General features: G+C 39.4%; 2 protein-coding genes across 5 annotated transcripts; both read right to left on the bottom strand.

Annotated features, from left to right (window-relative positions):
• Window positions 1–313: 313 nt before the first annotated feature.
• LOC118761418 (zinc finger protein 2-like) lies at window positions 314–12,426 on the bottom strand. Of its 4 annotated transcripts, none has more exons than XM_036499285.1 (3): window positions 12,212–12,426; window positions 9,490–10,237; window positions 314–880 (listed from the first exon to the last, which is right to left on the bottom strand). In XM_036499285.1, exons 2-3 carry the CDS (start codon window positions 9,860–9,862, stop codon window positions 600–602), a joined length of 654 nt encoding a protein of 217 aa, XP_036355178.1. In that variant the 5' UTR covers window positions 9,863–10,237; window positions 12,212–12,426; the 3' UTR covers window positions 314–599. The 4 variants fall into 4 exon arrangements, with proteins under 4 accessions (XP_036355178.1, XP_036355179.1, XP_036355181.1 ...); XM_036499286.1 differs by lacking the exon at window positions 12,212–12,426 and having other exon boundaries at window positions 314–726; window positions 811–880; window positions 9,490–10,781; XM_036499288.1 differs by lacking the exon at window positions 12,212–12,426 and having other exon boundaries at window positions 314–683; window positions 9,461–10,777.
• On the bottom strand, window positions 1,169–7,016 carry LOC118761419. Its single transcript, XM_036499289.1, has 3 exons — window positions 6,560–7,016; window positions 2,064–2,118; window positions 1,169–1,361 (listed from the first exon to the last, which is right to left on the bottom strand). Exons 1-3 carry the CDS (start codon window positions 6,839–6,841, stop codon window positions 1,345–1,347), a joined length of 354 nt encoding a protein of 117 aa, XP_036355182.1. The 5' UTR covers window positions 6,842–7,016; the 3' UTR covers window positions 1,169–1,344.
• Window positions 12,427–13,544: the final 1,118 nt, after the last annotated feature.

Here is a 13,544-nt window from a genome sequence, read left to right as displayed (position 1 = left end):
TAGAAAAACACTGTCGTTCAAACTGAAAAGATCCCTCTTTTCTACTCATGGCACAAGATTCGAAATTGATTAGGTTGACAGCATTAGGCAACTGGTACTTAATTCATCAATCCTTAAAGAATGGAAGTGAAAGTCGACCTCAGCAAAATTTCAACACAGAATGGAAAGACAGACGAAATACCAAAAACAATTTTGCCTGGTGTGCTGAAGTTTCTGCCAGTGATTTGACACATTGCATGTATTCATTATAAAATAACAGACGCAACAAATATTTGCATATTTGTTCACAATACTTGGAGGAGAATAAGAGGAGAAAAATGTTAGTTGCTGTTGTGCATGTCAAAGGACAAGCGCTTCACCTTGCTAAGAATACTTCCTACATCGTTTAATGTTTGTTTTCTATTCAGGCATATGTTGGATGCTTCAACCAGAGCTGACAAAGCCATGAGCTGCACCAGTTTCCCTTGTCTGATTTGGCTTTTCTACAGCAGAATGCATTTCCTAATGTCAACCATTTTACAAACCGACATGGTCCCCAAGGACCTTGCAAGACAAAATAGCTCAAAACTGGCAGGGAGGAAGGTAGTATTGAAGGAACGTCACTTTGACAGGTTTGTACGCTTGTGATTAGTCAATTGATGACTTTGAGAGAAAGATTTACCACAGATATCGCAATGATATGGCTTCTCTCCTGTATGTGTAAGTCTGTGGCTAGTCAAGTGATTATATAGTGAGAATAATTTACCACAGATATCACAATGATAAGGTCTCTCTCCCGTATGAATACGTTTGTGCCTAGTCAATTGACTACTTCGAGAGAATGATTTACCACAGATATCGCAATGATATGGTTTCTCTCCTGTATGAATGCGATTGTGATCAACCAAATTACTATTACAAGAGAATGATTTACCACAGATCTCACAATAATATTGCTTCTCTCCCGTATGTGTAAGTTTGTGTCTAACATCGTCACTACTGTAAGAAAATGATTTTCCACAGATATTCAAGTGATATGGCTTTTCCTCTTTATCAAGATTTTCTGATTCAGTTAAATTATTCATTTTGAGAGAATTATTTATCATACACTTCACAATGATAAAGTGTTTTTCATTTCCATGAATACATTTCCGTTCACTTTTGTCACTTCATTCAGATAACAATTTAATGCAATGTTTCTTCCATACATTCCACAGAAAGAAAAAATATTTCGCTGTTCCTTGTTATAGACTGTATTTATATACAGAGGTAGACTTATTCATGAATGCTCCTTATAAATATACTGTCTTCCTTTAGTTGATGAGAATATCAAAGACAATTCTGAATGGAGAGATTTCCTTAACGTCAAATGTTGTGATATTCTGAAATAGGAAAAGAAGCAGTAAGATAAAACTGGATAGTTGACCAACATAAGTAATCAAAGATTGCAGATTTTATATCACTACCATTGTCATGCATTTACTGTCCATGCTTGCATAAGTAGATTGAGTTGGAAGGTGTTAGAAGCTAATGGGAATGGAGCTAGCCAAAACGATAATATAGTGGGCATAACATGACCAGAGTAGTGAGTTGATGCCATCCAGAATTTCACAGAGCAAAGTTGCCACAAGTGAAATGGGCTGTTTATGAAGTGATCAGAGTTAATGATAAAGAAGCATTGTTACTCGTCATAGCAGGGGAAGCATTGATGTACATGTGTGTGTGTTTGATGGGGTGTGGGAGACAGACAGTATGTTGTGTAAGTGAAGTGCTTGTGTTAGTGTGTGTGAAGAGACAGAGAGAGTAATGTGTGAAAGAGAGAGATAACTGAAATTTTTTACTCGGTGTATGTGTATATGTATGTATCTATGTATGTGTGTGTGTATGTATGTGTGTGTGTATGTATGTGTGTGTGTATGTATGGCCGATTCAGTGTTTACATTATTTCGAGTTAAAACGAAAGATTACCTTTGCCTATTTATGTAACGGTCTGCTATGTAGAAAATAATGAGGTTGACTCAATGGAATAATGACAGTGATCGAAGATATAGACAAAATTTTTTTTATTTAATCGTTATACATGCCTTGTCGACTGCTACTGTGCAGCCTTAATGTCTCTGTTGATGTGACAATGGCGAACTGGTAAGAAAAAGACGGGAGAGTTATAAAATGAGGTGGAGATATTCTTCTCATGAATAGATATTCTTCTCGGCCATACATACATACACACACACACATATATAGATACATACACACACACACATACATAGATACACACACACACACATACATAGATACATACACACACAAATACATGCATACATACATATACACATACACTGAGTAAAAAATTTCAGTTATCTCTCTCTTTCACACATTACTCTCTCTGTCTCTTCACACACACTAACAGAAGCACTTCACCTACACAACATACTGTCTGTCTCCCACACCCCATCAAACACACACACACACATGTACATCAATGCTTCCCCTGGACGGTAACTTCAAAAGAACTTCCCTCGTCATAAAATCGCTTTCTCTTAGTCTCTTTCGCTCTCATTACTTCAAAAAGTTCCCGCAAGTCCATATGTAAAAAAAAAAAAGTTTGTTACGGAATGCCCAAATAAATTTCCTCTATATCACATCTAACATCCGATCATAGGTTTTCAGAAACAACAAACCAACATTTCAGTTTGGAAGTTATTAATTAAGACGAGGTACGTTCTGAGTTCAAATTCCGTCGAGGCTGACTTTAACCTTTTATTCCTTCTGGGTCGATAAATTAAATACCAGTTAAATATTGGAGCCGATGTAATCGACTATTGACCTCCCTCAAATTTCAGGTCTTGTATCTAAAGAAGAAAATATTATTTAAGACGAATTAATATATTTTCCTTATATTTTTATGTTTTCGCTTCGAAATAATTATTGTAACATCGAAAGATTCACAGAATTCTATGATTTACAATATTATTATTAGTATTATTATCATCATTAAAGCCTTAAAGTAAATCTTTGTCAACTTACCCTGTTCAGATCCAAACTGCGAGTCAGCGATCGCTAATTAAGCACCTTAATTAATAATGGAGCTTGGTTGATGTAGTGTAGAAGTTACTTCCCTTTATATGATTGTATTTCTTGAATTCTCCAATAGATGTCTCTACTGACTGCTTGGATTCGTTCCAGCACTTTAGTCTGTTCCCTTATATTAACTACCAGCAGTGTAACCCGGCGTTGCTCGGGTTTGTTTCGACCCTTTAGAATTGGAATTTTTGAAAAGTAAAGATGTTGCATAATGTAGCTTCTTATTCTCTTTAAGTAAACATTTCTCTGGTTGAAATACACCGAGAAATGTCGACACAACAGTAAAAAAATCGTAAAATATAGGGATTTTCATAGGAAAAAAAAGAAGCACCTTTTTGATGTAAATAATTTTGGTGTTAACATAGTCCGATTTGAATTTTATCTTCTACGGAATGAAGAGCAAGCCTTCTTCTATCATACTCTCAATTTTGGTCATCTTGCACTGCAGGGTCTCGGAGGAGATAGTGTTAGTTGAAGGCTACCAAACCTGCCACACACAGACAACTTCAGCTTTATACACATAGAGATTTCACTTTCAATTCTGTTTTTTTTTTAATTTTCACCTGGTCATTTTAAGAAAGTTTACTAATATATTCTGTTACAAAATACCGGTCCCCAGATACAGGAACCATGCAATTGGTTATTGGTGTAATTTATAGAGATTTTCGTCTCAAATTGCCTAATGCCGGCCTCAATTTCATTATCTTCACTGTAGAATATGTTATTTCCTATATCTATGTCGTCACTGTAAGACATACTCTTTTACTTGTATCAGTCATGTGGCTGTGGCCATGCTGGAGCACCGCCTTTAGTCGAGCAAATCGATCCCGGGACTAATTCTTTGTAAGCCTAGCACTTATTCTATCAGTCACTTTTGCTGAACCGCTATGTTACGGGGATGTAAACACACCACCATCAGTTGTCAAGCAATGTTGTGGGGACAAACACAGACACACAAACATACATATACACCCTAGTGGTTGAGGGAACCTGTGGAAGAGGTGGACCCATGAAAACCTGGACGAAGTGGTGAAGCACAAACTTCGCTCATTAAGTCTCACCGGGGAAATGACCAGAGACCAAGACCTTTGGAAGTATGATGTGCGTGAGAAGACCCGGCAGGACAAGTGAGGCCGAAACCCGTGGCCTCTACCTGGGACGTAGTCAGTCCACCTGTGCATACCTTCCTTCTAGGGACACAAAACTCTACTTGTGAAGACCTGTTGAGGCAAGTGAAAATCGAAATCGATGAACATCAATAGAATTTGAAGTTGTGATACTAGTTCCGGTGGCACATAAGAGAACCATCCAAACGTGGCCATAGCCAGTGCCGCATCGACTGGCCTCCGTGCCGGTGGCACATAACAAACACCATCCGATTGTGGCCATTGTCAGCCTCACCTGGCCTCCGTGCCGGTGGCACATAACAAACACCATCCGATTGTGGCCATTGCCAGCCTCGCCTGGCCTCCGTGCCGGTGGCAGAGTGTGGCCGTTCACCAGCCTCATCTGGCATGTAAAAAGCACCCACTACACTCATGGAGTGGTTGGCGTTAGGAAGGGCATCCAGCCGTAGAAACACTGCCAGATCAGACTGGGCCTGGTGCAGCCTTCTGGCTTCCCAGACCTCAGTTGCACCGTCCAACCAATGCTAGCATGGAAAGCGGACATTAAACGATGATGATATATATATATATATATATATATATACATACATACATATATACGACGGGCTTCTTTCATTTTCTGTCTACCAAATCCACTCACAAGGCTTTAGTCAGCCCAAGGCTATAGTAGGTGTTATGTAGTGGGACTGAACCCGGAACCATGTGGTTGGTAAGCAAGCTACTTACCACACAGCCACTCCTTAGCCTATAACAATAATAGCTTTTTCTATGAACATGCATTCACATCAGGGATTACCTACAACCAAACAGTCAAAAAATGCAGACAGGGTTGTTTGTGTGGTAAGGAACTTTCTTTCCAACCTCATGGTTTAGGGTTCAATCCCAATGCAGAGCACATTGAGCAAGTGCCTTCAGCTATACCTATTTCTTTATAACCCACAAGGGGCTAAACATAGACGGGACAAACATAGGTATTAAGTCGATTACATCGACCCCAGTGCGTAACTGGTACTTAATTTATCGACCCCGAAAGGATGAAAGGCAAAGTCGACCTGGGCGGAATTTGAACTCATAACATAACGACAGATGAAATACCTATTACTTTACTACCCACAAGGGGTTAAACACAGAGGAAAAACAAGGACAGACAAATGGATTAAGTTGATTACATCGACCCCAGTGCATAACTGGTACTTATTTAATCAACCTCGAAAGGAGGAGAGGCAAAGTCGGCCTCGGTGGAATTTGAACTCAGAATGTAACGGCAGCCAAAATACCGCTAAGCATTTCGCCTGACGTGCTGACGATTCTGCCAGCTCGCCACCTTCAGCTATACCTCGCTTTAACCAAAGTCATCATCATTATCCTCACTTAATGTCCGTTGTCCAAGTTGACATGGTTCAGACGGTTTGACCAGGACTGGAAGGCTGCTCCAGACTGGGTCTGATTTGGCATGGTTTCTACTGCTGGATGATCTTATCTAACACCAGCCACTCTGATTTTACTTGGTTTGATATCTTTCACAAGCAAGATATAATGCAAAAGGTCTGAGTTATTCATCATTGTCTCTGTGAGGCCAAACACTTGAAAGGTCCTTCCACACACCATCGACATCAGCTACTTTGCCGCCTTTCAAGAATTGGACCTGGAGATCTCCTTTTCAAGCGACTTCGAGGGCCACCTCCCAGTGGTGTCAGGAGTCAACAAAGATCCCTCGACTACAAGACGACCAAAGTTTTTTTGTTTTTTCCAAGGTCTGGGGTCTCCCGCCCCTAAGCCCTAGACCATCACCTAATCACCCTTAGGTCAAACACTTGAAAGGTCCTTCCACACACCATCGACATTAGCTACTTTGCCGCCGTTCAAGAATTGGACCTGGAGATCTCATTTCCAACGACTTCGAGGGCCACCTCCCATGGGTGTCAGGCGTCAACAAAAATCCCTTTTTTTCCAAGGTCTGGGGCTCCCGACCCTAAGCCCTAGACCATCACCTAATCACCTTTACCCGTCTTGTTGCTTAGCAACACCAGCACCAACAAGCACTGCCGCTTTCACCATCGCCACTGCTGGCATCACCTTCGCTGCTACTGCCACCATTGCTGTTCCTGTCACTGCTGCCACCTCTCTCTGCCATCACCACCAACACCAACACTAACCCCAACAGTTCAAGAATTTGGACCTGGGGATCTCCAGTTCCAGCGACTAAGAGGGCCACCTCCCAGTGGTATCAGGCGTCAACAAAGATTCCTCAAATACAACAAAAGAACCAAAGTTTTTTTGTTTTTTCCAAGGTCTGGGCTCTCCCGCCCCTAAGCCCTAGACCATCACCTAATCACCCTTACCGGAGAAAGAAATACAAAAGGCCTTACCTGTTGACCTAGGCGGGATGAGCAATCACTGTCAAGAAATGAACATGTCCTTGCACGCTGCTGTCTCTCCTTGAACTTCCTGCCCATGCATGCCCCGTGGCTGTTCCTCCGGCCCCTGCAGTCTTCACTTCTGTCTACCTCATCTGCAATCCTCTCCACCAACACCACATAGCTCATCACAGCCCATAACACCACACTATACATGCTTTCTTCCTCAAAATTTAATGTCTGTGTTCCATACAGGCATATGTTGGATAGGTTGACCAGAGCTGACAAAGCCATGAGTTGCACCAGTTTCCCTTGTCTGATTTGGCTTTTCTACAGCAGAATGCATTTCCTAATACTCTTACTCTTGACTCTTTTACTTGTTTCAGTCATTTACTGTGGCCATGCTGGAGCACCACCTTTTAGTCGAGCAAATCGACACCAGGACTTATTCTTTGTAAGCCTAGTACTTATTCTATCAGTCTCCTTTGCTGAACCACTAAGTAATGGGGAGGTGAACGCACCAGCATCGGTTGTCAAGCGATGTTGAGAGGACAAACACATATATATATATATATGACGGGCTTCTTTCAGTTTCCGTCTACTGAATCCACTCACAAGGCTTTGGTCAGCCCGAGGCTATAGTAGAAGACACTTGCCCAAGGTGCCACGCAGGGGGACTGAATCCGGAACCGTGTGGTTGGTACGAAAGCTACTTACCACACAGTCACTCCTATGCCTATGTCAACCCTTTTACAGAGAGCACTGGGTGTTTGTTTTTATGGGACACCATCACCAGTGCTGCTGAGTTGGCACTAGTACCTGTGCTTATAATATGAGCCCCTTATCCGTGCATTTTACGTGTCACCACCATCAATGCTTCTTTTTGTGTCATCTCATCACCATCACCAGTGCTTGTGATATGGGTCCAGCAGCAGCACAATTGCCTTTTTCCTGGGACCCTCACCAGCGAATTCTATGTGACAACAAAACTGACATGGTCCTCAAGGACCTTGCAAGACAAAATAGCTGAAAACTGGCAGGGTAGTATTGAAGGGACGTCACCTTGTGCCAGTTGACAGGTTTAAGGTACAAAGGGAACAGGGTCCAGATATAGTGCAAAAAAACAAGCACAAAATAAATATTTTATTCATTATTCTTTATTAAGAAATTCCTATAATGATGAAAGGAAAAAGCCTGTGTTTTAGCAGAGCAAATAGTGTTAATTATTGTTATGACTTAATAAATTTTGACATTGAGACAGTAACACGTCTCTGTGAATAGCCACATGTTTATGCATGTGGCTTTTTCGAGAGAATCATGTGCCACACATGTCACACTGACATGGCTACTCTCATGTAGGGATTCGTTCATGGACAGTTAAGTTAGGTCTATGAGAGAATGCTTTAACACAGACACGACCATTACATAGGTTGTGTCTGGTATGAACATTTTCGTGTGTAGTTACAACACCATTTGCAAAAAATGAATTACAACAACTAATGCAGGATTATGGCTTCTCCCCCACATGTGTCTTATTAGTGAAGTGATTAATTTGAGAGAAAGATTTACCATAAACAAAACAGTGACAAGGTTTCTCTCCTGTATGAACACGTTTGTGATAACCAAATGACAATTAAGGGCAAATGATTTAGCACAGTAATTACAATGATATAGTTTCTCTCCCTTATACTCTTTTACTTGTTTGAGTCATTTGACTTTGGCCATTCTGGAGCACCGCCTTTAGTCGAGTAAATCGACCCCAGGACTTATTCTTTGTAAGCCCAGTACTGATTCTATCGGTCTCTTTTGCTGAACCACTAAGTTACGGTGATGTAAACACACCAGCATCGGTTGTCAATTAATGTTGGTGGGACAAACACAGACACACAAAAATATACACACACATATATATACATACTAGCAGTATCGCCCGGCGTTGCTCGGGTTTGTAAGGGAAATAACTATAAAGCATTTTTAGAGAGTTATAGCCAACAAATAGAAAAAAAATGGGGAAAAAAATGATGGTAAATTTTTTTTTGATAGTTAAAAAGGTCGAGTTGCGTCCCCTGTGGTTTGTGTTTCTGATTGTCGACCCCATGTCGAATTTATCGATTTTTTTCAGAACTGGGGGAACTTTTCAAAATTTTCGCTGCGATAGTTTTGAATTATGACATTGGGCTATGTGTGTGTCAAGTTTCATCAGAATCGGTTGAAAGCCGTGGTCAGGGTGAGGGTACAAGAAAACAGACACACAGAAACACGCACAGACAAACTGCCGTTTATATATATAGAGATAGAGATATACGATGGGCGTCTTTCAGTTTCCGTCTACCAAATCCACTCACAAGGCTTTGGTCGGCCCGAGGCTCTAGTAGAAGACACTTGCCCAAGGTGCCACGCAGTGGGACTGAACCCGGAACCATGTAGTTGGTAAACAAGCTGCTTACCACACAGCCACTCCTACGCCTATGTGTAAGTTTGTGATAAGCCAAATGACTCCTTTGAGAGAATGATTTACCAGATAAAACAAAGATATGGCTTCTCTCGTGTATATATACGACTGTGCATAATCAAGTGTTTCTTTTGAGAGAATGATTTACCAATGATAGTCAAGTCACTACTTTGAGAGAATGGTTTACCACAGATATCACAATGATATGGTCTCTACCATGTATGTGTAAGTTTGTGATTAGTCAAGTGATTACCTTGAGAAAATGATTTACCACAGATATCACAATGATAAGGTTTTTCTCCTGTATGTGTACGTTTGTGTGTAGTGACACTACCACTCTGAGAGAATGATTTACCACAGATATCACAATGATATGGTTTATCACCAGTATGAATCTTCTTATGGTTAGTTAAAACTTTACGTTCACAGAATGATTTACCACAGATATCACAATTAAATGGTCTTTCTCCTGTATGAGTGCGATTGTGACTAACCAATTGACTATTACGAGAGTATGATTTACCACAGATATCACACTGATATGGTTTTTCACCAGTATGAATCTTCTTATGTTTCGTCAAAACTGTACGTTCACAGAATGATTTACCACAGATATCACAATAATAGGGTCTCTCTCCCGTGTGAACGCGTTTGTGAGTAACCAAATGACAATTATAAGAGAATGATTTACCACAGATATCACAGTGATATGGCTTCTCTCCTGTATGTGTACGTTGGTGATAAGTTAAGTAACGATACTGAAGGAAGGATTTACCACAGATATTACAATTATATACCTTATCCTCTGTGTTGGGGATTTCTGGTTTACTTAAATTATTCATTATGAGAGAATTACTTATCATACATATCACAAAGATAATGTGTTTTTCCTTTCTATGAATATGTTTTTGTTCCGTCGTGTCACTTCATGCAGAGAATTATTTAATGCAATCTTTCTTCCATCCACGATCTTACTCGATATCTAAAACAGCAGATGGAAATTGTCAACTCCTTTGTAAATTTATCCAACTTTAATTCACCAGGAAAGCAATCACCTCCTCCACATTCCAGAGAAAGAAAAATATTCCGCTGTTCCTTGTTATAGACTGTATTTATATACAGAGGTAGACTTATTCATGAATGCTCCGTATAAATATACTGTTTTCCTTTAGGTGATGAGAATATCAAAGACACTTCTGAATGTAGAGATTTCCTTCATGTCAACATGTTGTGATATTCTGAAATAGGAAAAGAAGCAGTAAGATAAAACTGGATAGTTGACCAACATAAGTAATTCAACATTGCAGATTTTATATCACTACCATTGTCATGCATTTACTGTCCATGCTTGCATAAGTAGATTGAGTTGGAAGGTGTTAGAAGCTAATGGGAATGGAGCTAGCCAAAACGAAAATATAGTGGGCATAACATGACCAGAGTAGTGAGTTGATGCCATCCAGAATTTGCTTAACAGCATTTCGTTCGTGAACAGTCGATCATAGGTTTTCAGAAACAACAAACCAACATTTCAGTTTGGAAGTTATTATTTAAGACGAGGAAATATATTTTCCTAAAGTTTTTATGTTTCCGCTTCGAAATAATTACCGTGACACCGAGAAGTTCACAGAATTCTATTAATTACATTGTTATTAGTAGTATTATTATCATCATCGTCAACTTACCGTATTCAGACAAAAACAGCAAATCACAGACCGATAACTAATTAGTCTAATTAATAATAATGAGCGCCTTGACACACAATACAGATATTAACAGAATGAAACTAAGAGAGAAACTGAAAGGAAGCCACTAGTCAGTAGAGCCATCTATGAGAGAATTAGAGAACTACTATGAAATGGAATCTTTATTACGATCATGAGGATCTTGGCGGGCGATGTTTCGCTTGTCGTAGCACAAGTTTCCGTCGATTTCCGTAAAAAACTTTTATTTTTTTACATAAGTAATGAGAGCGAAAGAGACTAAGAGAAAGCGATTGTATGACGAGGGAAGTTCTTTTGAAGTTACCGTGCATGGAAAGCATTGATGTACATGTGTGTGTGTGTTTGATGGGGTGTGGGAGACAGACAGTATGTTGTGTAAGTGAAGTGCTTCTGTTAGTGTGTGTGAAGAGACAGAGAGAGTAATGTGTGAAAGAAAGAGATAACTGAAATTTTTTACTCGGTGTATGTGTATATGTATGTCTGCATGTATGTGTGTGTGTATGTATCTATGTATGTGTGTGTGTGTATGTATGTGTGTATGTATGGCCGATTCAGTGTTTACATTTTTTACGGAAATCGACGGAAACTTGTGCTACGACAAGCGAAACATCGCCTCTTGGGGATCTGGCAGAAAGGTTAGCACGCCGGGCGAAAGGCTTAGCAGTATTTCGTCTGCCGCTACGTTCTAAGTTCAAATTCCGCTGAGGTCGACTTTGCCTTTCATCCTTTTGGGGTCGATAAATTAAGTACCAGTGAAACACTGGTGTCGATATAATAGACTTAATCCCTTGTTTGTCCCCTCTGTGTTTAGCCCCTTGTGGGTAGTAAAGAAATATATATAGAATGGGACAATACAGGTCAAACAAAGACAAAAATGGTATATGAGTTTGAATGAGTTACATGTTAAAAATTTACTTTAGAAATATTTTATATAACACTTAAATTTTCCTTTAACTAGAACTTTTAAAAAATAAAACGAAAACACACAAAAGATTAAAAGTTCGAACCCGGCACCCTCTAAAGCCCGGCAACGATCTTTTCCTTTCATCAACGATTAAGCTGGGGACGGTGGCAAGCTGGCAGAAACGTTAGCACGTCGGGCAAAATGCTTGGCGATATTTCGTCTGCTGCGACGTTCTGAGTTCAAATTCCGCCGAGGTCGACTTTTCAGTAATCATCAAAGAAAGGAAAAATTAGTTGCTGGGCCTTATAGGCTGCCGGGTTCAAAATTCGGAGCCTGCGCTTCTCCCCGCTTTTCATTTTAACATATGTTATGTTTTCTAATGTTATTTAAAAAAGGAAACGCACTAAGTTCTCGTTAAAAGGCAAAAAGTAAGCCAAGTTTTCGTTTATGTCATATTATAACTAAATTTTTAAGTTTCATTCGAACTCTCATAACATTCTTTGTAATTGTTTGTCTTGTTATGTCCAAATCTATGTACAATCGTAGATTATAATAAAGATTTATCAATGATTAAGCTGGGTTCCCACCTTTCTCCACAAATTCCATCGTTTTTCGTTCATTCGGTGGCAGGGGTCTTTCTCTCCGACCCCATCTTGCTCTTTAGAAGATATCTGAAGTAAGACAGCAAATCGGGGCCAGAGATGAAGGAAGAAATACTATGAAATGAAGGGAAATAATTCCTGCCGTTGATGGATCGGCCCCGGAAGGCGCGCTTTGACTCTTGATGACGTCATATACTTACTGGCTTCCCGTGTGTGCAAGGTGCTTTGTAATTAACATCATTATTATTAAATAGACTAATTAATTATCGGTCTGTGATTCGCAGTTTTTCTCTGAATACGGTAAGTTGACAATGATGATACTAATACTACTAATAACAATGTAATTAATAGAATTCTGTAAACTTCTCGGTGTCACAGTAATTATTTCGAAGCGAAAACATAAAAACTTTAGGAAAATATATTCCCTCGTCTTAAATAATAACTTCCAAACTGAAATGTTGGTTTGTTGTTTCTGAAACCTATTATCGGCTGTTAGATGTGATATAGAGGAAATTTATTTGTAAAATGAGAAGAAAACGTTTGATTAACGAGTAAAAACGAACGGAGAAGCGGCATAACTACAGATTCATGCCCCACCACTTTGGATGATCGTAACTTAATTAAATATTCTACGAATATTTGTTATAGTACGTAGTTCCGAATATACAAAAATTTGTAGGAAAGTGCTTTTGGTGTGAGGAGTTTTGGAAAATTCAGCGGCGCGTGAACTTCAATTCTTCTTAACTTTCAAGAAATGTTATATTTTTAAATGAATTTTCTACAAATATACCTCGGACGATATAGATTCCGAGAAGGTAGGAATTTTGGGGGAAAACAATTCGGGGGTTACTTTTGAGGACCGTTCATTTATTTATTTTCTAAAATATTCCTTAATTCTTGCAACCTCTTCACTGGTTCTTGACCATGTCCATTATTGGAGCTGTTTCTTTTTGTTTGTTGCTGTGCATGTGTCTGTATGCGGCAGCTTGCATGAATATACACGTATATACATATAGGTATTTATGCTTATACATACATGTATATATATATACTACGGACATTTGGATTATGTAAGTAATTCTTTTATTAATATATGTATTTATGCTTATACATATGGGTACTTTTCTACAAGCGTGGTCCCGGTGCTAGCTAGTCGTGACTTGTCGATCTTACAAAGATTACGTAACGCGAGTGCGCGACTAAAAATCACACTCGCCTGCGCTAGACATGTATGAGGTTTTTTTTTTAACAAATAACTTTTTTTAAACAAAGAAAATAAAACACAAAGTAAGTAATTTCTTTTGTTGAGTCTTTTATT

The sequence above is a fragment of the Octopus sinensis genome, unplaced genomic scaffold (assembly GCF_006345805.1).
Source record: "Octopus sinensis unplaced genomic scaffold, ASM634580v1 Contig13368, whole genome shotgun sequence".
NCBI lineage: Eukaryota > Metazoa > Mollusca > Cephalopoda > Octopoda > Octopodidae > Octopus > Octopus sinensis.
This window is presented reverse-complemented; position numbering and strand designations above follow the sequence as displayed.